General features: G+C 36.6%; 1 protein-coding gene across 1 annotated transcript in view; it reads right to left on the bottom strand.

Annotated features, from left to right (window-relative positions):
- The window catches only part of LOC127652384 (protein sidekick-1-like), a 495,188-nt gene that overhangs the window by 74,951 nt on the left and 393,956 nt on the right, over window positions 1–26,281 (bottom strand). The window contains 8 exon segments of the mRNA XM_052138488.1: window positions 4,240–4,349; window positions 6,933–7,054; window positions 9,064–9,255; window positions 11,820–11,918; window positions 13,717–13,912; window positions 14,366–14,481; window positions 18,064–18,245; window positions 20,475–20,615. Of these exon segments, the coding sequence (XP_051994448.1) occupies window positions 4,240–4,349; window positions 6,933–7,054; window positions 9,064–9,255; window positions 11,820–11,918; window positions 13,717–13,912; window positions 14,366–14,481; window positions 18,064–18,245; window positions 20,475–20,615 (1,158 nt within the window).

Genomic DNA, 26,281 nt, shown 5'->3' with positions numbered 1-26,281 from the left:
AGGGCTGCGACCCCGCATAAACCCCACCTCATCTATATGTATAAGAGATGTCATAACTTTACTTAATTAGTTAGCCAATTATTTTTTAATAATATTTTAATGTCTAGTTGGATCAGGGAAATTGAACGGTGACTCTCGCTTGGATCTTTGTCCTTTTTAAGAATCTGACTAATCCGGGCTTGTGTCACGATTGGAGGACATTTTCCATTCATTGACAATTCCGTATGAAGTTCTAACAAAAGTGGAGCCAGTTTTGTAGCATAACATCTAAAAAATTCAGCGGCGAAGCCGTCTGGCCCTGGAGCCTTTCCTATTGGCAATGCCTTGATTACCTCGCCAAGCTCCTCCAAAGTTATCTCAGATTCAAGAGAATTGTTTTGCTAAGATGACAATTTAAGAAGTTCTTATGGTTCTACAAAGTTTCTAATATCTTCATCAGAAGATGAAGACGTGGAACTATAGCGATCAAGAAAGTATTCTTTAAAAGCTTTATTAATATCAATGGCTGAGGTAAATATTTCATCCCCAGCAGATTTCACTGAGGGAATGGTAGAAAAAGACTCTCTCTGTTTTATATATCAAGCCAGAAGCTTCCATGCTTTGACCCCCGACTCAAACTATGACTCTCTTGCCCTGAATAGCCAAAACTCCACCTTCCAGGACAATATAGTATTATATCTGTATTTCAATCGGATCAATTCTCTGAGGCTATTAGACGACATGCGGCGCTTCAGCTCTACCTCAGCACTTTTAATATTCCCTTCCAATTCCATGAGTTCTTGTGCTTGTGGATTTTTTGGTGAATGAGGCATACTGTATGATTTGACCCCTAACAACCACCTTAAGTGCCTCCCAAGCCACACCCACAGAGGATACTGAGGACCAGCTGGTCTCCATATAGACATTGATTTCAGCCTTAAGCATTTGTTGGAATTCCAGATTTTGCAAAAGGGATACATTAAAGCACCAACTATATGATTTCCTTTTCTCCATATGTGTCAACACCTCTAAACATACATGGGCATGATCTTAGTCTAAAATGTTTCCAATTCTTCAATCAACAACAGATGCATTGAGGGACTTAGATATAAAAAAAAAATCTATTCTAGAATAAATGTTATGGACTGATGAAAAAAATGTATAGTTCCTACCAAATGGGTTCAAAAGTCTCCAAATATCTGTAAGACCAAGATTTTTACACATCCTGTGAAGCGTCAACATTGCTCTAGTGGGACTATGATCAAACAAAGTCCATCAAAATATTAAACTCTCCTCCCAATATTATATCATGAGGGGTGCCAGTGGCTTGCAACATCCCCTCAAGATCTATAAAAAAGTCCTGATCATCAACGTTAGGTGCATATATATTAGACTAAATAAGACTTTGCCCCTGAATTTCAGCTAAAACAATAATAACTGTTCCTAATTTAACTTTACTCGAGCCAGCACCATAAAAAAAATGCCCACCCCATATCTTTCCAAAATGTTCAGCTTCCTGTGGAGAAAGATGCATTTCTTGAAGAAACACTATACCATATTTCTTAAGGTTAAGAAGAGAAAATAACCTTCTTTCATTTTATGGGGTGCCCCAACCCATTCACATTTCACGTGGAGAGAGATAATGTGTTTATATTAACATTTGACATTTTGACATAATAGAAAAATAGACTTTGTGTCAAAAACAAAATTTTAAAGACCACATTCCCACATTAGTGTGACAATCAAAACCTGAACTTCCCCCAGAACAAAAGAAACAGTAAAAAGAAAAATGTGCTGATTAATCCCGCGCATGATAGCGCCAACTGGCGTCTATCCCTCCAAACTGAAACAGTTCATGTACGCCTACGAGAACCCCCCGTCAAAAGCCCCCGTCAAAGCCTAACTTTGCCATCAGATTGCTCAAGTCCGGTGTTTCTATACAAATTTTGTGAGACAGAATTCCACAGCAAAAGATAATCTTTAAAACAAACTCCAGCCAATAGACAGATAGACAGAGCATGTAGCTTCATCGATAAAGCTGTCCTGAAGGTGTGACACTCTACTAAATATACTCCAGCCGCTAGGCGGAACCAGCACAAAAAAGTGCTCAGAATCTTCAGCCGGTCCACTCGGCTGCAACATGAGTTCAACGAGATGACCTGCTCACTTCATTGACTTTATGAAGGACATCGCTTGAGGTGGGCATGTGAATGTTTTAGGACAATCCTTTGCATCTATTCTCAATTTGGGCACAAAAATCAGTGCAAAAGCAACCTTACGTTAGTGTAAAAGTTTCTTGCATTCCTTGAATTGATCATGCTTCTCTCTTGTCGAATTCGCAAAGTACGGGAACAAGAAAATGCTGTGGTTCTTCCAAGAAAGCCTTCCTTTAATCCTCGTGTAACACAAGGTCTTTTTTGGATGATCTCAGAAATTTGGCCAGAAATGATCGGGGCCTATCTCCCTCTACGGATTGACGAGCAGGAACCCTGTGAACTCACTTGATTTCCAGTTTATGGCCTGCTATGTCGAGCAGATTCGGAAAGAGCCCATCCAGGAGTTTCACCGTATCCTGTCCCTCTGCTCCCTCAGGGATTCCAACGACACGGATACCATTCAGCCAGCCACAGCCCTCCATGTCCTCCAACCTCTCCAAGACACGATCCAAACCCACCCCAGTCGCTAGCGGATTAGCAGACAATTCCCTCTCCGACGACTCCAGATAATCGATCCATTTCTAGACATCCCCCACTCTTGTAACCTCCTCAAGGAATTTCGACGCCCGCCAGCACTGCCGACATGCCCAGCATTTCTCGCCACATTCCCCTCACCTCCCTGACCAAATCGACTCCCAGGCCCCAGCCTGAGCACTTAAGTGTCTTTTAATGTCTCCAGAGCCTGAGAATTTTGAATTCTTTGACATATTGTCCTCCTAGAATAGTTATGGGACAGAGTGTAGCGATTTACATTGGTTTATGTCATAAAAAGAGTTAAAACTAGCAAAATGCGCAGAGCTCACTGTTCACACGTCAGATCCTCACATGGCGTCACGTGACTCCTAGCGAATATATTTTCTTGATCTTAAAGACCTTTTTGATCTAGAGGCTAAAAATAATTAAATGCTTAAAAACTGGTTTATAGATGTATTAATTTTTTACAAAACTAAAATTTTAAGGTTTACTTAGTATTTTCCCTTCATTTAAAAACTTTTACCTCTAAAAAATGTATAGTAATTTCAGTCATATCAGAAATCTTATGAAAGCTGTTTTATTCTACATGGGGCCAGCCATGTTAGCATCACATGATCAGCTGAATTATACTCACTTAATCTCTGTAAATGCCCTGTTATTGGACACTTTGATTGATGGTTTAAATTAATCCTGGTTTACTGTGCAGCTCGCTCACGCTTTGTGTTGAAACACTGCTGTCAATCAACAATCCTGGGAGGGGCGTCCGACCGTGTGACGTCACACGGTCGAACGGCTCGATTTGAGGCAGGGGAAAATATATAAGGAGATTAAAACAAAACACTGGATGGATTTTTATCATAATAGGATGGTTGTGTACAGGCACAGCCAACACACATTTCAGTACAATCAACTTGAAAAAGTGCATGTACCATTATATGACCACTTTAAGAAATATTTGTAATTGTTTCAGCAACAGTATTAATACTGCTGTCTGTGCATTATACAGATGCAGGGCGGTAGCAAGGAATTCTTACCTTTTTAAAGTACTAAATATGGATTTATGGGAAAACATTCACACCTTTCAATCCACTAGCTACAGGCCTAACTTTAGGTTAACAGATTTTATGCAGACTCTGTCTCAACACTTCTGTAGCAATTCTCAGTTCAATTCTTTTGTTTCAGCATAAGACAAATATTACAAAGATGTCAAGATTAGAACAAACTTGAAAATTGAAGGCAAAGAATTAACAGCATCCACAGGGGAAAAAAGCAGAAAATAACAAGATCAGAACCATAAATACAGAACAGAAAATGTTGCACTTGACACTTCAAATGGTGCACTTGACTTCAAATGATGAACTGTTTTTCTTTGTTTAAAAAGACTTCCTAATCTGATTAAGGTGTTTATGTGTCTTCAATAATGCAATTGTAATTTCGAGTAATCCATGCATCTTAATGTGATTTGCTCATTTAAAATGGGTTCTTTTTCATGTTAGTCAATGAAAATGCTGTTAAAATGTCAATCGTTGAATTGCAGCTAATGTATGCTTGTGAAGAAACAAACACTGACCTGTAATGAGTGAATGGTGTGAGGTTGGGCACCTCCAGCATCTGAGCTTCAGGGTCATTCTCTTTTTCGTACAACACCTTCCACTCTTCCTCTTCACCAATACTGCCCACCTGAAGAGATACAATCCCACTTACAGTTACAATCTGTTGGATACTAGTCTTGGCCTAAAGAAAATGTCCACGGATCATGGACAATCTCAAACATACTGCTCAGATAATGGTGAGCTTTTTCAAAATGGCAATCTGATTGGTGTCCAGGTAATCATTCGCTGATTTATCATTCATCACCAGGAAACAAAGCCATGTTCACTAGTTTTAAGGCTGCAACGATGAGCACTTCCAAGGAAGAAAATGTTACTCAACAAGGTTTGTGTGGCTCATGAAATCAAATCTATGAAAGATGTCCAAGAGTTTTATATGAGACACTTGCTAGCCAGTAAACAAGATTTCTGAGACCATCCATGCATTTTTAGCTTTGCTCTTGGGGTTATATCTGACTTTAGATTGACATGCCTCTAAAAAATGGCATACAAAATGTGGTCGGTCACTTTATATGTCAGTCAGACCTTCTCTTCCTGTGTATTTGGGTGATTCTTGGTCAAAATAAGGTGCAATGTGGACCAGACTTTATGTTAATAGTCAAAAGTCTGGCTACACGAGACTACCTGGACATTAATCTGCCACACCACTGAGAGACATCCAAAAAGCCCCATTTTTCTGAGCCTTTTGAGAACGATATCTCTCAGCATTTGTTGAGTCAAGAGTCCAACCAGTGAAGCAAATGAAAGCAGGAGAAAAATCCCCACACTGCACTTCATTATATCCAGTACGTCACAGACCAGAGGCTTTTCGAGTGTTTTGTAGGGGACGGTCCTTCAGCGGGAATGCAGAGCAGAGAAGGTTAAAGCATTTTCAATTGAGCCCAGGACAGTGCCAGCAGCTGCCCCATTTCAAACACATTGTGCAAGCCAAGTCTAAACCAATCAAAGCTCACAGCACTCAGGAAGATTTACAATGACCAGTGGAGTGTAGTGTATGCGGTAAGCATTTATGCCAACATGATAGATGTTCGACGCGTGGCACCTTATGCTAGTGACTGCTGTTGTATTTCATAGCGGGTGCTTATGCAGGGGCCACTCTCTCGCGTGGTGACTGATTTCTGCAGCGGCAGATAGCCGGGCCTCAATCAACTCAGGATTTCAAGTGCTGCCACATGAAAGGCAGAAGCTTCCTTTGAAAGTTCTAGGCTGGTGCCGTCAAGTTCACCGAGTTGACGTTGGTTACAAATTAGAAGTCAGTCATGTGATTCAATCTGTCGTCCCTTTTGCAAAAGTCGCAATGCGCTCTCAATACATTTGTGAGCTGTGAAGGGCAATCAGAAGGGGAACTTTCTGTTACTTGTGTTAAAATTAAAGTGCTGAGAGGAACTGAATTTAGTAGCTGCATATTGGCTTTTTTTAAGCTCTGCAATGACATCTGGGTACAGATTTGAGCCCTTAAAAATAACTACCAAATGTGCACAGTGTAGCCTTACACATACGAAACGATGAGCTGATGAACAGATCAGTCAAATCAAAGTGACATTATTGTGTTTTACAGAGACAAGATGGATGACTGTTCTCTCTTTTTCATAAACCTGAGGAAACTGTTCTCAAGACCGAATGCAAGAAAAACAATGTGTCTTCATCTTTTTTATTTAGTTTTAGTTAGGGATCGGCATGAGTGTACTAAGATGTACTCAGAAGTGACAACACTAATCGATCATGAAAAAAAATAATTGTATAGCATTTCAACTTTTTTTAATGGCAAAACATTTCAGTTTAAATTTTTCTGATTGGTCATGGCATATTGTCCGATTGGTTAAAGTTTGCTTTCAGTCCTGGGTAACAACAGTGTTTAAAGATGATTAGGGGAAATGCACACATGATGCTTTCTTGCATTCAATAACGGCTTGATGAAGTGCAATTTATGGAATGGAAGGATTCAAACATGGGGACATGTTTAATGCAACCTTAAAACACATGGAGCTTTTAAGGCACATGGCGTGAGATACTCCAAAAAAGATGTGATGCAATAGCCAAATATTTCAAAATACTGCAGATTGAACTTGTTCCCCATCTCACCATTAAATCAGAATTTTGCACCTTTATGAGAGAAGCTCATTCAAAGTTTTTTGCAAAATGGACATCAAGATCTAAACTAAGCAAAACCAACATATGCCTTCAGAAGTCTTGGAATATGACACATGAGCCATGAACTACTTTTATGATACTTTTGGGTCCTTCAAGCTTTAAAGTGAAGCACTATCGACTGAAATTGTGTTGAATAGACTGTGAGTGATTTTCATTAAAACATCTCTTTTTGGGTTTTACTTAAGAAAACAAGTCAAAAAAGTTTGGAACAACATTAGGTTAAGTAAATTATGACAGTAAACTATTCATTTAGTACACAAGTTCTTGGCTAATCCGTAACATTTTTGAGCAGTCAACATGACCAATATACACATTCCTAGTATGAGGCAAATCCAACACCAATCATCATGCGCACTTTGCTTAAATATGTTTGTGTCTAAAGAAAATGTTGGAATTTACTAGTAAACACTCATATCATAAGGGAGTACACAGTATAGATACAGCTTTAGGCAACTGGTAGGCGGATTATGACACGATAGTGAAGAACTGATATATGACTCACCTGACCCTCAACAATCCACTTGGAGATGGTCGTCTTCCCATCATCCCCTGCTCGGAACTTCAGAGTAGCAGATCGTGAACTGATCTTGGAAATGACCAGATTTGATGGTGGTCCAGGAAGTTCTACAATGCCAAAAATATATCAAAACAGAAAAACAACAAACCAAAATGAGGCAAATGTTACTTTCAAACAACGCCTGCACATCAAAACAATCAATAAACACGAAACATCAAGATGCATGTCTTCTAAAGTCAACAGCCTACATTTCTAAATCATGCCTGGAATATTTTTAATCATGTGTAGATACGAAATGCACTTGGGACTCAAAAAAGGAGATTTTGGATTCTTCTGAAGTTTAGAGATAAAAAGTCTCATTTGGTTCGTAAAACCTTTGATCAAATTACGCTAGAATTAAATCAAATAAGAGACGATAGTCTCGAATCTGCCTGAAATCTCCATAGAGACTTGTACATGTCTGTTTCCCTAATATCTCACAATATGCAATTTATCAGCAGGCATTACGGTTTCAGCTTGGCTTTCAGCCAGTTCAGCATTTTCCTTCTTTCACCAAAAGAAATTCTGCCTTTAAGCTAGTATAAATGAATATTTCACCTTCAGTGCCACATTTGATTTATGGTGGCGCACAGGCAACAACTTTCCAGTTTCTAAGCAGAAAAGGCCAGCTTAAAAAATCATCATTCAGTTTTATACTGATGTGTATGTACACTTTTCATACTCAAGTAATACAAGTTTAACAATATTTGTATGGAATAGAGATGGTTCTCAACTGGTTTTGCTTCAGGACCCAGATTTTATATTGGCCATCAAGTGTTGACCAAACACAGTACCAACATTTTTTATCAAGCAAAAAGTGATATATTTGTTGAGTCAATGGTTTTATGCTCTCGGAAGACAATAATTCACTGTCCAAAACCCATTACTATTGGCACAATTTATGTTTATCCTCATTGCAAGTCGACTAATATTTAATGTAGTTTGGATTTTATTTTCCTTGCCAAGTTTCACCTATGGTTTTCGAGGACGGGGACTTGTTACACAAACTGTCCATGTTGGCATCTGACTGATTTGGCTAGTTTCTACGAAGTGACAGGTTAATTTGTGCATAAATGCTGTAGAGTTTGTTGAGATGCACAGTCTTTGTCAACAACAAAAAAAAATATATGGGATGTTTTCATCTCCCTTTTAAGGCCCCTGCACACTTCCACCGAAATCAAAGAATTTTGAGGCCGACAGCTCATTCCAGTTACGCTGTTCAGTCAGTTACAATCAGTCAACATGAACACATCTGCGTGCAGTTATTAGCGAGCTGGTGCAAACTTATCTTCATCTGTACAACCGTTTGTGTAAAGACATTTTCCAAAAACCTGTCATGTGATTTTTTGTGTGTAATCCATCAACAAAAGGAATCAAAACTACTCAAATACTCTTAAGTGCCCATCCACTAATTTTACATCTGCCGCAAAAGCCATTCACACATCTGCCCAAAGTAAGATATACCTATCATAATTCTTTTGACTGTATTCTGTACATTAACACTCTTTTATACACCCATCTTTGCACTAGTCAGTGTCATCATAAATTACAATAACAGAGTGTAATCTGCACATTTTATAGTATAGTATAACATGACAAATTACACATTATCTACTGCATATGTATTACTTTAAATTATCAATTAGTTAAAACAACTTCTTTAGCTGATTTCATGTGAATTCTACTCATAGAATAAATAAGTCATTGATAACACATTTTAATGTCACTTTAGTTTTTAGTCTTGTGCATCCTCATATTTAAATGCTCCTCAAAACACTGTGATGTGGACAGTGTCTGAATGTTTGCAAACAGTATACTGTTGCTCAGCTGTTTTAAACTTCTTTTTGGCTCTGAGCAAAGAATAAAGAAGCACTTTTCAGTGAGTGTGCTGGGGCCTTTAGAAGTTGATAAGCCTTTTTATTTTGATTTCCTACCTATAACGATTATACAGTTAGTTGCATGTTATACTTTGCATTAAGCACTGTTTTTCTGTGACCTTATCAGAATAGGCCTACAACTGTAGAGTCCCGATCCATCCAGTTGAGAACCACTGAGATAGAGGACTCTTTAAATGCACCTGGTGGCACTCCAGAGGAGATGGTGGAGGAAGTTATAGTTCCTACGCCTGCCTCCGTCATGGCTGCTACTTCCAGCGTATACGTTGTAAGGGACGTGAGACCAGTGACCTTGTAGTCCAATGTGGTGTTGGTCAAGGTGCGTGCCACCCGTGACTGGTTTTTCCCCTGCACCTCCCAGGACACCAGGTAACCTGCAAAACACCAATGTTCTTACTTAGTATTTTAGAGTTGTTTTCCAGAGAAAATATCGAAACATTCTTAAAACAACTATGAATAACACATGATAGAATTTGCATTTTAGGGTGAATTTTCCCTTTAATTGAAAGGAAAAACAAGTTTGCTTTGTTTGCCTCATTGGTGAAAATTCAACTCCACTTGTTTTAAGAATAAACCAGATGAAAATAATGTTTGAAGTAAATCTACCTAGTTTTAATTATGTTTAGATAATTATTACTGGAAAAAAAAGACTAAAATACAGAGTAAAGAAAATAAAAAAAATTCTGCAATGTGCTACACCCCTAATGACAAAAAACTCTGGCCAATTTGGGCCACCACTCTCCCAAGTCCAACTTGGCATGACAACTCTCCACGTCCAGAGCAAGAGGAACAGGTCTTTAACCTCTGAGGTCTTGAACTTAAAATAAACAATCCATCTTTCAAAAACAAGGTGGGTAAAATGTGGGGAACTGCTGTAGTGAGTTGTCTAGACCTTGGGCCCTGCCCCCTAACCCGCATCTAACTGAGACTAATAGCCAGCAGAGGTTCAGTGTAATTTGCTTTTTATTGGGAGTATTTTCTCCCAGAGTCAGCACTGTTTCCAATCGCTGAATGTCCTTTTCCATTGAGGCACTCCTAAATCAAGCTTTGCACAGTGAGAGCTCGCTGGAGTACAGGCATAGCCAACATTCAAAGAGCAACAATTCTGTGTGCATTGATATAGACAGCAGCTATTTATTCCAATGTATGCCTGATCTAATTTGTCTCTCTGTCCTCAATCTAAATCCAGCACTGTTCTGTAACTCAGTGGGTTAAATCTATGTCCAGAATCAATCTAGTGCTGTCTCATTAGTCCTCATCTAATTCTTTCTCTGCACTATTGAGACTTCAAGGGTGAATCTCACAAAAACAGGTCCAGGTCACATTGCACCAAATAAGAAATTATATTTTGCATGTAGACAATGAATGAAGCCTCTTTTTGAGGACCATTAAGATATGTTGCATTGTGATATTATTTTCATGACAATTAATCACCCCCCTCCCCCCTTTTTAAACAATGTAATATATTTTTTTCCATTTAAATTAGCGATTCACATCCAATATATATATATATATATGTATTATATATTGGATGTGAATCGATTTAATTTATCAAACTAATTAATCACACAGTTTTCCACTGCGCATCATTTTCTGGAATTTTCCAAGCTGTTTAAAGGCACATTTAACTTGTGTATGTAAACTTCTGACCCACTGGAATTGTGACATAGTCAATTAAAAGTGAAATAATCTGTCTGTACACAATTGTTGGAAAAATGTATTGTGTCATGCACTAAGTAGATGTCCTAAACAACTTGCCAAAACTATAGTTTGCTAATATTAAATCTGTGGAGTAATTAAAAAAGGAGTTTTAATGACTTCAACCTAAGTGTATGTAAACTTCTGACTTCACAAAGATGAATCTGCCTGATTCCATCCTTGCTGATGCACCCCAGATCATCACTGATCCTCCACCAAATTTCACAGTGGGTGTGAGACACTGTGGCTTGAAGGCCTCTCCAAGTCTCCGTATAACCATTAGACGATCAGGTGGAGGATCGATGATGATCTGGGGTGCTTCAGCAAAGCTGGAATTGGGCATGTTGGTGCGGCTATCATTATGAGGACTCTCCATAGACATAATGATTTTTATACTGTACGAACTATAGATTCTATCCCCTAACCCCACCCCTAATGCATTTTTACTTAAAAAAAAAAACATCGTTTAGTATGTTTTTTTTTTTAGCAATTTGAATTATGGGGACATAAACCATATTTATAGCATAATACCCTTGTAATTACCAGTTTTTATCATAAAAAATGTAGTAGTAAACCACCCAAACTTGCACGCACGCATGCACGCACGCACGCACACACACACACACACACACACACACACACACACACACACACACAATTTACAGCAGCATCCTTTAAAAGCTGTGCAACAGGGAGATTAAATTGTTTCTGCCAACGGAACGCAAACAACATTGCCATAATTGCCTTTGTGCAAAAACCCAACGAAGTGTTAAATAGGAGTGTATCCATTAATAAAGCTATATGAACACCAAAGAGTTGCCAAATGAAAATGGAGCTGCTTTACAGGCTCACCTGCTCTGTCTAATGCAACGTTCAGCTACATTTAAACAGGGGGGCAGATTAGATTTGGTTTAAGAGCAAAGACAAATCAAATGAACAATCAATCATTGTGTAAGAAAAATTTGCTTTGCAGATGCTGGCGCAAACAAACTTGAAGTAGTATTTTTACTTGATTATTATGAAGACATATTTTAAAATATGACATTTGAAAGTGTGAAAGTAGTAGAAACACCTCCGAGCAGGCTCACATCCAAACCACAGTGCTTATGTGGGCAATGTGAATTTTCATCTGCAACATTTCCAGATCCTGTTCCTGTTTTGTTTCCCCATCATTTCCTGTCCTCACTAGACTATCTTATCAATAAAAGTGACAAAAACGTCAAAAATGAAATAAGCTCACCTGTAATGATACCATTCTTATCCACAGGTTCCTCCCAGCTCACTCTTAGAGACGTGTCCAAGATCTCTGTAAAGCTCTGGCGACCAACAGGGCCTGGGACTAAACACAGACAAACATGTTTGTTTTGTATTTCCTGGCTGTGGTTCTTCCTTTTACTCATAATTAAGCTGCTTCTATTGTGAGCTAATTAAGTTGATTATAGACTAACCCAAACCCTATTTGTATAGGTGAAATAAGACATTATTTAGTTTCTCTATGAAGCTATTTGCATTGTAGATAGCAAAACCTGACACACACAGCCAAACATACTGAAGCTTTGTTTTTTGTTTTTTTGGTTGAATCTTTTTCTATGAACATTTCTCTTGAAATTCGCCAAGCTAATTTCTCACTTGTAATGTCAAGAATGCCTAAAGATGTTACTATAATTATATGGGCTTGACCAACAGAGCAGCATTTATGCTTCAGCCTGAACAGTACTTTAATTAATGTGACTTTTATAAACACGTAGTAATTTGGTATTTTATCAATCACACACTACCTTAGCAGAAATTCACAGCAACAACACAATGTCATTAAATATTTTCTGCCAGTGGAAAGGCATATTTCTGTGGTTTGGGTTTCTCAGTAATTAAAATAAACAACAGTTTGTTGTAAACTATTTAGTGTAAATTAATTATCTGAAAAACAAGACAAGGATTTAAAATGTTCATGCAACAGGTACCTTTTGTTTCTTCTTATAGGCTACTATATTTGCTTTGCAAATTAAGTAACAGTTTAAGATGAGATGATTAGACATATAATGTTTAATTTTAAATTTGATAAACATTTCTTGATATTGAATGATGATAATTAGTACTCTGTTATTTCTTCACTTTAATCAGCTAAATTGAGGTGTGTAATTATTGATTCTGCGTGTTTTTTGAAACTCCTGTATATATATTTTCAACTTGATATTTGACATGTGAGAGTGAATAATGTGCCTTCATAACACTTGGAATATGATGCATGAGTCACATGGACTACTTTTTAAGCCACTTTTGGGTGCCCTTTAAGCTAATGTGAGTCACTTTCAAGTGTGTTTGTATTCAAACCAGCGAACAGAACATTTATTTTTTCTGATATTCTCCCCTTTTTCACCCCAATTTGGAATGCCCAATTCCCAATGCCCAATTCCCAATGCACTCTAAGTCCTCGCGGTGGCGTATTGTCTCGTCTCAATCCGGGTGGCAGAGGACGAATCTCAGTTGCCTCCGCGTCTGAGACCACCAATCCGCACATCTTATCATGTGGCTTATTGTGCGTGTTACCGCTGAGACATAATGCGTGTGGAGGCACAACTCAACACGCACCCCACCAAGAGCAAACCGCATTATAGCGATCACAAGGACTTACCCCATGTGACTTTACACTCCCTAGCAACGGGCCAATTTGGTTGCTTAGGAGACCTGGCTGGAGTCACTCAGCACGCCCTGGGATTCGAACTCGTGAACTCCAGGGGTGGTAGTCAGCGTCATTACTCACTGAGCTACCCAGGCCCCCCGCGAATGGGACATTTTAAAAAAGATCTCCTTTTGTGTTCCACAGAAGAGAGAAAGTTATATGGTTTGGAATTACATGACGGTGAGTAATTATTTACAAAATGTTTTTTTGGGGTGAGCTATTCCTTTAAATCAAATATATGATTTTACAAACTTAGTTGCTAATTAATCCCTTAATTGTGCATGTTACATTTAGTTTAAGAGGAAAAGGTCCTTGCTCTATGCAAATAAGCTTAAAGTATGAACCAACCAGTTAGGCTTTAAGATTCTTAGCACAAATTTGATTAAGAAATTGGATTCAGACAGAGATAGAAACAAACCTGCTAGCATGCCAGGAAAGAAAACAGACTATTACTTACTGTCCTCATGAGTTTGAACCAGTTTGGGGGCACTGCGGGGTCCATTCCCTGGTGTGGTGAAACACAGCACCGATGTCAGGTACCAGGTGAACTTCCTCAGGCCGCTGATGTAACCGAGGTGACGTGTGCCGTGATAATCAGGGGTGATGGTCATGACTATGACATCCTCTGGAGAATGCTCTGGCCATGCCATTAGCTGTGGGACACACCAATATCACTCAAACACAAGAAATGGCCAGAAGAACTGACTCATGGACCAACTTCTAACTGCATCTACATATTTTAAGCAGCTGCAGATCGTTAGATAGTTTTCGCACTGTTCATGACCTTTATCATGTCAACAAATCATCTGTATAGAGTGGTTCATTCATGACGTCAATTTGTACAGTAGGCCAAGATAGGAAGTCTCAAAAAACAGCAGCTTAAAACTTACGTTTAAGGAATGACAGTGTGTTATCTATGCTGTACATCAAAACTCAAAAGTCTCAATGTTTTCCAAAGACCTTACTTTACTCACAAACCACTATTCTTAAGGAGATTCCAGAGGGCACACAATGATTTGAAAATTAACTTCCAGGTTTTAGACCTACAAACTGAACAGCTCTATTTCACCCTGACTCAAAATAAACCAGTGGTAAGATGGGTGTACCTTATAACCTTGATTTATTCCATTAATGAACTGCTGTGGTGGTGGATTCCAGGAAAATCTGATGGTGGTTGAATTCACTGCCTTAGCCTCCACACCCTGCGGGGGCGCTGTAGGAACTATAGGCAAACACATACTAAATGTTAGAGTTCTGTAACATCCAAATGTGACTTATTATATTAGCTATAGGACTCATAATTATTTTTGTCCCATGTCTGTGGCTTTCTTGTGAAATTGGGATACTATTTTTGTCATGGGTTGATCTTTTATACCGTGGTTTGAAGTTTTAACGTATAACACAAATTAGTTTTAAACAAGGACTAAAAATGGTTTAAAAGGTAAAATAGGAAATTGAAAAAGTTATGCTTTTTGCAGAATATAACCGAAAATAGGAACAAAATCCCTTTAAATAGTTCCACAGTGAAAACTTATTTTTAAATGCTGGTAAACGGTTAATAACATCATTATTTCATTCAAAGACTAAAGAGTTTCTTGCAGTACATTTTTGGAATTACACCACTTCTTGTTGCCTGAAAAGATTTTGGATTCTCTCTTTTTAGTAACATAAGCATGTGCTGTTGACTGCAGGAAACTGCTGCATCACACATTTCTTTGCCTTGTTGCAAGTTGTGGATAAGCTTACAATTGACACATACTGTGGAATAATTGTAAAAAAATGTGTTACATTTTCAGAGAAAAAAAGACTGCAATTATCAATAAATAATATTGTATGTGTTTAGAATATTATGATAAACAGAAATACAAAATTAATATAAATGTATTGTTGGTTTAACTTTGCAAACGTGTAATTCTGGTTCTGTTCACTCCAGCGCACTTTGAAAAGTCTAATTTTATTCCACTAGATGGCAGTAAGCACTAGAGCACTAAGCACTTATCTTTCACATTCCATCACAATATACAGATCTGAAATGTAGGTGGCGCTCTTACTCATTTTAGCCCTCACAGAGGAACTCATCCTTAGATATTCATTCTAATTTTCAGTTCAAGCAGGAACTTATTGGTAGGAATTATATTGATATTGATCATTTTCAATGCGAATGTTTTGAGCCCATATTTTGTTATTTTAAGTAACATAAATGCAGAAGTTCAGATTGTAAGGTTTCAAATTATACCTCATATGCTTCAATTTATGTATAGGGATAATATTTTTTTTATTTGATTTTATTGGCCTTCGCACATGCTCTCATTGTGGGTACACCAACGTTTAAAAAAATACAAATAATTTGGTTTGCATAAGAGCCAACGTGTGACATCGAGTCTAAACGTACTCAACCATTGTGTGTGTGCATGCAGGAGAGAGAAATTTAGGTGACTAATTGATTTTAGATGGCCAGATGTATATTTAAAATGTTTAGGGGTTTATTTAATATTAAGAATACATTTATTGAAAAGACATTATTTTATATAGGGTACTATATACTACGACTATATGCTATGATTTGTATGCTGATACTTCGCCCACATGGGAAAATATTATCGCTAATCATTTGGAATCGCATGGGAATAGGCTGGTTTTGTTCTAGTTTTGACTCATCATTGGGCTGGTTTTGGAAAGTTTTTATTGATCATTGGGCTGGTTTCGGGCAAGTTTTGAAAAGCCTCATCACTTGTATGAAACTGAATTTCAGCTATATTTGTGTAAAACATGTTTTGGAAAACTGGTTGTGTACATTCATAAAAAAAAAAAAAAAAAAAACAAATGGCACAAAAAATCATACAGAAAGCACATAAATGTCTGGTGAGAGAGATGTGGGATTTCTTTCTGGGGGTGACCTTTTCAGGTTTCCTGTCAAGCTTTGACTTATTTTGAATGAAAAGACTACCTTTCAAAAGTCTGCCAATAATAGCTCTCTCTTAAAGTGCTGTAAACACATTAATTATGCAGCAGAGTTTCTCAGTCCTGAGTCCTGAGAGGCGCTACTACCTACCTCAAATCCCTCACTGGGTAAAATGTGTGCTGTTTGAAAAAGCATGTAGCCCTGGTGTCTTTTTTATTTATTTATATATATATAAATTTGAGTGTGTGTCTCACATAAAGCTATCGTATGGCATCAGAGGACTTGGAATATAGAGCATCAGCCTTAAAGACTAATTTTATCATACTTTCAGGGTGCTTTTTTTGTCTAATTTATAGCATGACATTTAAAATCAATATCTACTTTTGCTTGAAAAGAGCTGCTAAAATATTATTTTGTGCTTCATGGTAAGTCATATGGGTTTAGAACAACATGAGGATGAGTAAAAAAACTTAAAAGTTGAGTTCTAAATAAATGTTATTTTTGAGCCCACACCTTTCCGTCCTCCAAATCTCTCACAGTGGATGGTAAAGTCTTCGAAGGGAATAGGGCATAGGGATGATCACTTCTGAATGGAATGCACTCTGTATCATGGCGAACGCTAGATATTTTAATTTAACGACAAATCAACAGTCTGTAAGCCATTCACACCTTTGAAACATTGATGTGCCTCTAATAATTATTATTTTGTCTGTATTGCCTATTGACTAATCTTCACATCTGTCTGCCATAGTAACACCCATTTCACCCAACAAACATCTTTGCAGTAATGTCAAATGTCTTTTTTTTTTTAAACAAATATATTTTTTCATGATCTTACATAGACTATTTTCCAATATTCCATCATAAAATACAACAAAAGAAGCATACTATATTCAAGGTTTGCATGCAAACATTAGCACCACGAATGCAGAATGTAAACATTACAAATTACACATTATCTATTGCATATATCTTACTTGCAATTTTCATCAATCTTCTTTTACTGATCTCATGTGGATTCCAATCATAGAATGAGCTAGAATGCATAAAACGTATTGAATATGCAGCCTGAAGCAATTTACATGTCCAGTGATAACAAGTGTCATACAGACAACAAATACCAGCGATCCCAAAGAAAATATAAACAAACCAAATATTTTCTTAAATTATCTATTTATTTACGACATCTCACCTTAGTCTATACTTTATTATTACGCTTACACAGAGTTTATAAAGGATAATGTCCCTATATACTGAAGGCACTAAGCAAACCAAAGCAGAGCTCGTATAGTTAAACAATCCAGCAGCAAATTGCATCATCTGCCTTCGGACAACACTATAAGCACAACAGAGAGTTAAAAAGACATAGCACACAATTACAGTCTGAAGGTCTGTAACGAGTTTGGTGGATGTAGCTTGAAAGCTATTTGAGGAGATACAGTTAGAAATGTTGGTCTTCGTTTAAGGATTTTGACAAAGTCAAGCCAACATATTAATTTGACAGATGAAGGCTCTCAATGGAGTCGATGCATTTGCTATTCCTTAGATCAGCTAATCAAAACACTCCAAATTTCTTTAGATGGATTTCACAGAGTCTTCTCATTGAGGTGTAATTTGTAACTGAAGAGCAAAGCAGCCTGATAGATAATTGCCATAATTGTTTTGAAGAGGATTAGCGTGGCAGTTAGCGGGCTGAAGAGAGGGGCCAAAAATAATAGGGGCCAAGTTGACCTCAGGGTGGCATGTAAACAAGTACTGCATCAACCGGTTCAAACCAGCATGCTGCCTGCTTCTGCAGATCCACTGATGAAAAGGAATAAATGAAAACATAGAGGCTGATAGAAGCAGCAACCGGAAAAAAAAAGAGAAAGAAAGCTCGTGACAGAAGAACCAAGGTCTCACCTCCCTGCAGTGTGTACTCCGTGACAGGCTGGCTAAAGACGCCCAGGCCTGCCCCGGTGTACGCCGCCACCTGAATTTCATACTGTGTCCAGATGATGAGGTCTGTGATGAGGCAGTAGTTGATCTCAGGGCTGGTGATGTTCTTCTGCTGGTATTCTCCAGGGAGCCCGGCGAGACGATACCTACATCAGTGGAATCGATGGGCAAACAGTGAGCGACAATGAATTTCTTCTAGGTCACTGCTCTGTTAGAAGACCTTCCAGAGGCTGTATAATTATTAGGTACACTCAAACACTTTTCAGGGTAGGAATAGTGATAAACACACATCAGATGGAAGAATGCAATTAACACCAGTGTAAATATTTCCACTGTTAAGGTGGCTAAACACTGATAATGAAAGTGATGCTACACTGATATTACACAAGTGTCAAATAACATGTTGATTTGATGAATCAATATTAAAAAAACATAATGAAGGAAAAGCAGCCAACAAGTGATGCCAAAAAGCCTAAAAACATGGGAACACCTTCAATATTTTAAAGGGGTCATGAAATGGAGAATAAAATGTCCTTGATATTTAGACATATAAGAGGTAACTGTACTATATAAACATAGTGTACATTTCAGAACTCAAAAACTTCCTCTCCAGTCTAAAAAGAGCATTTATAGTTTCCACCCTGCTGAAATGTCTCATTTTGAAATCTGCCTGCTCATGACATCATGACACATTGCTCATTTGTTTTTACACATCCCATAACATGCGTCATTGCACCCTTGGCCCCGCCGACTGGCGTGCAATTCAAGTCAAGAGAGCAGGCCTTGTGTTGATAACTATTCCTAACATAACACCTAAGGGGACTCATCTGGACTATTTTAGATTATTTTTGAATATATTCATGCACTAGACAGACATCTTTGACTGCTTGATACATATCTCATGCTGCTTTTAAAAGACGCAATGTCAAGTTACAACTCTGAAAGGAAGAAGCAATTCTTTAATTCAGCTGCTGCCTGTGTTGCTTTGAGCACAAACACGTCATGGTCACGTTCTTTCGGCCCATCTGCACTATTTTATATTTGTTGGTGTATGTAAACATAGGACGTCTTTGACGATGGACATCTTCGACCATTTCGGTGTGTTTCCGCATCAGTACGCCTTCGTTATATATGTGCGGAATTTCACAGTTTTTTGGACTATGTATATGCATTTGTTTTCAGCTCATGTCAGCATGGACTGACAGACAAAATATGATTCAAGCTTTGCAAAGGAACTGCTACTGAAGGAGGGGGAAGTTAAACACTTCAAAATCATAAGTAAATCGTTTCATTCATGAATATTTAAAATTTTAAAAAGTTTAATATATTTTAAAAGTTTAATATATTCAGATGCAATGTGTTGGATGTGTGTAATGTGTAAAACCAGCTATTTTGTTTTATGATGTTCTTCTGTTTGAGTTTGCTGAACTTGAGGGGCTGCATGATGTTAGCCAATCAGAACAGTGGGCGCTTAGGCCAAAACCATGCATTTCAGACAGTGGGCTAAAAAGAGGAAAATTATAATATATTACTAAATTGTGACTGTTTTGGTGCAAAACAAATATATCTACTTATATATATATATATATATATATATATATTATCAGTGGACCTCAGGGAAGATATTAATAATAAAAATATATATAAAAAAATATATAAAAATAGCACTTCATGCACAAAATTCCAAGAGTGTGCAGATCAGTAGTCTAGGCAAAAGCAATATTGCAAATTATAAGAAACGAATATATGAAGTTTAAAAGATAAGATGGTTTTGATTTGTTTAACGTTATGTTTTGGTCACTACAGAATTCGTATTCTGTTTTCATACAATTCCCTATTAATGTAAAACTGTAATAATAAGGAGTGAATAGGTCTGTCCTGGTTTGACTTGGTTTGAGAATAGGTCTGTTTGACTGGTAGTGTACTTTGTAAAAGCATTCACACTAGTCACTGGAGACAGATAAGATGTACTTTCACACAGAATGCCAAACATTCAAATAATCTTTGCTTATACAGTAAATGTGTATGGATTCTCTTGAGGAAGCCACTAGCAGGAGAACAATTTTAACAAAACAGAACTGAAAGCTACAAGTTCAACTCAAATATCAAGCTGAGACGGCAAATACTGTATAAGGTATAATTGTTAAAAAAAAAAGAAGGTTATATTCCTTGGTCAAAAGTGTCTGCCAAATGAATAAATAAAGAGCATTGGAAAATATAAAAACAATAATAATAATATAAAAAGCAACTGAAATGTTTTCAGAATATTGCACAGATGTATTGTTTAAATACATATTTAAAGTATTGTTTAAAGTGTGGCATTTCCTCTCATTACATCAGGCATTGTTTGTTGTAATGGTTAATACATTTTGTACCTGAGGACGTAGCCTCTTAAAGCTCCATTGAGCTGAGGCTCTGGGGGTGGCTGCCACTGCACCATAATGGACTGATTGGTTCTGCCGCTGGCCACTATATTTTTGGGCGGAGCGCTGGGCGGTTCCTCTCGCAACATCAGTCTGCAGAGAAAATAAAAGAATGTTATTTTGCACAAAAGCTTTGTTTAAACAGAAGGTTTAGACAGAATCTAATGGTTTGGCAATTCCGACTGAAATCAATGAACAACCCCCCATCTGTTGCCAAATAATGATATAATTTCAGGTTTCAACACATCGGATATAACAAAACAGAGATAAGTTGAATGCAGTTCTTGAAAAAGGCAATGATTATGACACTTTGTCATATGAACAACCAGTAACTAACTGCACAAAACACAACAAAAATGAAAATTCTCTCATTATTTACTCACCCTCATGCACCCCAAATGTGTACGACTTTCTTTCTTCTGCTGAACACACTCTGTTGGCCCATTCAATGCAATTGAATTGTGTCCAGAAATCAGAAGGTCCAAAAAGCAGATAAAAGCAGCATAAAAGCAATCCATACAACTCCAGTGGTTAAATCCATATCTTCAAAAGCGATATGATAGATGTGGGTCAGAAACAGAGTCATACACATTTGGAATCGCATGAGGGTGAGTAAATGATGAGAGAATTTTCATTTTTGGGTACACTATCCCTTTAAGTCTAAGGAGTCCTAAGTACATAACATGATAACAGTTCTAATTTCATTTTGAGCTGGACATGACGGAAGTCAGATTCATTAAAAAAAAAAAAAATAAACTGGCTCATAAGAGTAATTCTTTAAGCAAATTGGACTACACTGTTCGCACTTTCAGAATTCACAAATTTGTGATCACAACAATCATATTTAGAACCAGTAAAAAATCAAAAGGTCACATAGCCATGTGTCATATATCTGTAGGATATAATGGGCAGATTTGCTTCACTCAGAGATCAAACTGCAGTGATTATTAACGTGTGAAATGCACATGCATGATAAACAGAGAAAGCATTTTGGTTTATAAATTCATGAAAAATATACATGATGTAGAAAATGAAAAGAGCTCCTTATAAAACAAGCCCACACTCGACATAATACGATTAGAGAATCCCGAAATATTAGTCAAAGATTGTCATAACAAGCTATGGTGGCTAATCGCTAATGGCGTATCTATGCCGAGGTTTCTCTGGGATCAGTTCACAGAAACACGATACTTTATGTCATAGATGTGTCAGATCATCCTCATTGGACGCCTAGAGAGTGTTAGATTCCATATTTGGACAATCCATGTGTCCCACGTCACAACAGACTCAGGGCACACATACATAGACTATGTGGAGTGATGGAATAAGGCGCCCATGAGAGCTCAGTTTTATTTTTGGCACTTAGTTGATATAAGTTTAAGTATGTTTTTAAAATATATTTATTTTTTAGATTTCTGCATTCATAATTTTCAGTTATTCTGTTTTAATGTTCAATAAAACTTGTTTGAATAGGTCTTTGGAGACGATGATAAATAAAAGTCCACTTTGTGAACCATGTTCCCAAATGCTATATCTCTGGATTGCTTTACATTATCAAAAACAAATTCTGGTAAAGTTGACATGTTGGAGAACAACACCAAAGTTTATTTTATGACAGTCCATACTTACTGTCTAAAAGGTATAATGCCAAACATGACTAATAACTGAAAAATGCATTTTAAGTGCTCATGTTTTGTGTGCTTTGTCAGCAGTGTTATATAATGACAGAGCGTGATCAAAATATATTTTTTCTAAACATTCTTACTTTTGGGTATGCCATTTAAGCATTAAATACTTAAAAATGCCTTCAGGGTGTAAGGGATTAAAAAATACCGGAATCGTATGATCTTCATGACTTTCATGTCTTTTGGACTTTAACGGTTCCCTTCTTACAATTTTCTGCCGATGCGGCTGGAAAACCATAATTAAATACTCTGACAGTGTTTCAGCATTTGGTGAGTCACGTCCATATCAGAAATTGCAGAATGAAGGACTGTTGAGAAAAAGCAGTTATTAATGACAATAATACTATGAATATCTAAAATATGGGAGAAAGTACTGCAAAGACTGAAAGAGGGAAAAGGACTTTAAGTAGATCAGAGTCCAAACGACAACAGAAAAACATTGTATTAATGACTACTGTAAAATGTGTGGCTTATAGACATATGGGTGGCTAGTTCAGTGTGACACATAGTGTAACATCCAGGCATTTTAAAATGTATATCTCACTTTTTAAAAACCATCTCATATGAAGTGATTCACAAAAATATAAATCAACAATAAAAAAAACAAACAAAGGATATGTAAAATAATCAAAAGTATGGTGAGTAAACACAAAAATGTACTAACCAATTATTTTTCCCAACTTGTCCATATATTGTTGAACAGTACGTCCCCCCAAATTGATTTATGAATGGAATCATGTATCAAGACTATGATCTATCCAGTGACAGACCGGTCTGGCTCAATTATGTTCAGATTCAGAGTGTGAAAATGGCGGTCAGTTCAAAATCACACTTACACCAAGAAGATTTAAAGCCATTTTTCTCAGTTTCATTGTTGTGATTGACCATTCTAGGACAGAATAGTGCCTTTATTCAAACCAGTGGTTGTGATGTGTACAATGGAGGCATGCACCACACTATCTGATTACAAAACACCCCATGGGTCTCTCTTTACTAGACCTTACTGCAACATGCTTGTAAATAAATAATTTGTGGCAGTTCAACCAATGATATAATTTGCAATGTCAAATAAGACATAATTGCCTGTCTCTGTAGGCTATTTGCTAGCACACATTAAATACAATTCTGCGACCACTGTCCAGTCCATTATGCCAAAGGAATGTGCATTTTGTTAATTAACGAAGTTTAAAAATGAATCTGTGTTGAATGCTTAATAATGCTCATAGATTCATCCTGCCCTTTGCGTCTTATGCTAATGGACAGTTAAATCTGCATTAAACTTTAATAGGATCATTGGGTCATTTCAGATTTATTGTCAGAGTCTTCTTAAACCAGCTCTGACCACACTTGTTATTTCTTCCCAGAAGTCTATTTCATAATTAATGCCATCTAGAACCAATATCATGGAGCTTTTCTCAGAAAGAGCTCTGTAAATCAGCCTAATCATGACCATAAGGAAAGACTGCTTGGTGCATCCTTGAAAAGAGATTTTACACAATAGTCAAGCAGTATTTACACACTTGCAATGTGTTACCAGTCATTCAACATCTGCCTTTAAACATAAACAATGCAAGGCAATTGTCTATCAACCTTTTCATAAATAGGGTCAAATTTCCCCTGCAGTGCCCCCTGGAGTTCTTTTTGCATGTTAAACTAAACAACGGAAGAATATTCTTATTTTTTTTTGTCATAAAACGTTTTAATAAAATACTGTATATAATATAGTAAACATCTGAACAAATGGGTTATGTCTGCTGTACTGTTTTTGTTTTATTTAGTTTGTTTTTATAGATGTAAAAAACAAATGAACAAATAAAATCAACAGTCTGGTTTGCATATAGGCACTGTTTGACTTCTCAGACATTGTGTGTGTGTGTGTGAGAAGCAATAATGTAAACAGACGTGGTTGCATGTATCGGATAATCACGCTCGATTATCATGTTTTCACTGTGAGCATTCAAGTTTTAACCTGTTATCGTGGTGCTTTTGTGATAGTTTGGCTGTCTGTTTCAGAAAACAAATGTATTAGATGGCTGAAAAGACTGTTTGTGTTGCTGTTTGTGTGAATGAAAACCACATCTGCACCTAATAAGCAGACGTGGTTGCATGCATGGGAAGATCGTGTTTAGATATGATGGCTGTGCATATACAAGCTGTGAACTGTTATTGTGGTACTTTGGTGACAATTAGCCTGTTTATTAAATACAATAAGCACATAATGTGCTTGAAAAGACTATTTGAATGGCAGTTTGTTTGGCAAATGACAACAGCAACTAATGTAAACAAATGCATTGGAGTAAGATCACGCTTGATGTATTGACTGTGTATAAGAGCTGTGAACTTTTTATCATGGTACTTTGGTGACAAGTTGGATGTATGTATATAAAATAAATGTATTCTGTGTTCTAAAAGACTGTATGAGTAACTGTTTGAGCGAATATAAACTACAGACGCTTGATCAACGCAGCCTGTGTCAGCACGAAAGCCGAATTAAATCTGACAGCTTGTACGTAACTGGCTGTTGCAGAAACATATGTGTTACGGTACATATGAAAGGGTTAATTGGAGCACAACGCCCATCTAAAACTTTCAGGGCTACTTAGAAAAGATTTGGGGCTACAGCCCCTTCAGCTATCTATACAATACATGAGGCCAATACATTTTTTATGAGTTCAGTATCAACAGGACGGTCAGAGCAGGATTATTATAGTTTAAAACATTTTATTTAATTTTTACTTCTCTTGAATTTTAAATTTGTCCATTTAAGTTGTTTTCACTCGCTGAATGTTTAATTATTTTTTTCAGTGTTTTCTAGTTTCAGTTAAGTTTTAAGTATATTTATTTAGTTTTATTTCTGTATTTTAGCGCTGTCGATGCTTTAAGTGGTATTGTTTCATTTCTCAGGGCTGTATAGTGGTATTGCTATCTCAATTCAATTTTAAATTTATTTCGGTCCTCAAATACAATTTTACATAATAAATAAAAATATACATAACAACCGAAAAAGGTGTAGGCAGAAGCCTTTGCTTATTGTGCCTACCCTTTTTACATATTGATCTAATGAGCAACACTTTTCTCAGTGAATTTGATTCATACAAGATAAACAAAACAGTAACATAAGACATTTCACAAATGTGCATACATAACTACAAAGGTACTAATTTCAGACATTAATACAATAGTTTAAATATTATATACAAAAATTATTCATATTGAGGTATATAGTTATTTATCATCCTTTTTTAAACATTTTCTTCAATTTACAAAGTGAACTACACATTTTTAATTCCTTGTCACATTTATTCCATAGGTTTACACCTTTCACAGATATACATCTATTTTTTATATTCGTTCTTGCCCTTATTTTTTTAAACATGTACATTCCCCTTTGTTTATACTGGATTCTCTTATTTCGAATAACCTCTGAATACAATTTGGAAGTAAATTATTATATACTTTATACATTATCTGCGCAGTGATCAACCAAATCAACACATTTTATGACATGAAATTCAATAAATAATATGTTTGTTGGTTCGTAATAGTCTACCCTTTTTACAATCATTATTGCTCTCTTCTGTAACATATATATTGGATTTATGTTGGCTTTATACATATGACCCCATACCTCCACACAGTAAGTAATGTATGGAACTATGAGTGAACAATACAATATATATATAATGAGTTTTCATTCAAAATATGTTTTGTTCTATTTAATATTGCAATGGATTTAGACAATTTTGTTTTTACATTATTTATATGTGGTTTCCAACTTAATTTATGATCTATTATAACACCCAGAAATGTATTTTCATACACTCTTTCTATTTCCTCATTATTAATTCTAATTTTAGTTTTAGTAATACATTGCCAATTACTAAATATTATGAACTTTGTTTTACTTAAATTCAATGAAAGTCTATTATCATCAAACCATTTTTTTTAGACTATCAATTTGATTTCCACTGTATTCAGAAGCGGTTCCAAATTTTTACCGGAACAACATAAATGTGTCATCTGCAAACAGGGCCATTTTTAATACATTAGACACTTTACATATATAATTTATAT

Source organism: Xyrauchen texanus, chromosome 12, assembly GCF_025860055.1.
Source record: "Xyrauchen texanus isolate HMW12.3.18 chromosome 12, RBS_HiC_50CHRs, whole genome shotgun sequence".
In the NCBI taxonomy this organism is placed as follows: domain Eukaryota; kingdom Metazoa; phylum Chordata; class Actinopteri; order Cypriniformes; family Catostomidae; genus Xyrauchen; species Xyrauchen texanus.
The sequence above is the reverse complement of the archived record's forward strand: the minus strand, read 5'-3'. Positions and strand labels throughout refer to the sequence as shown.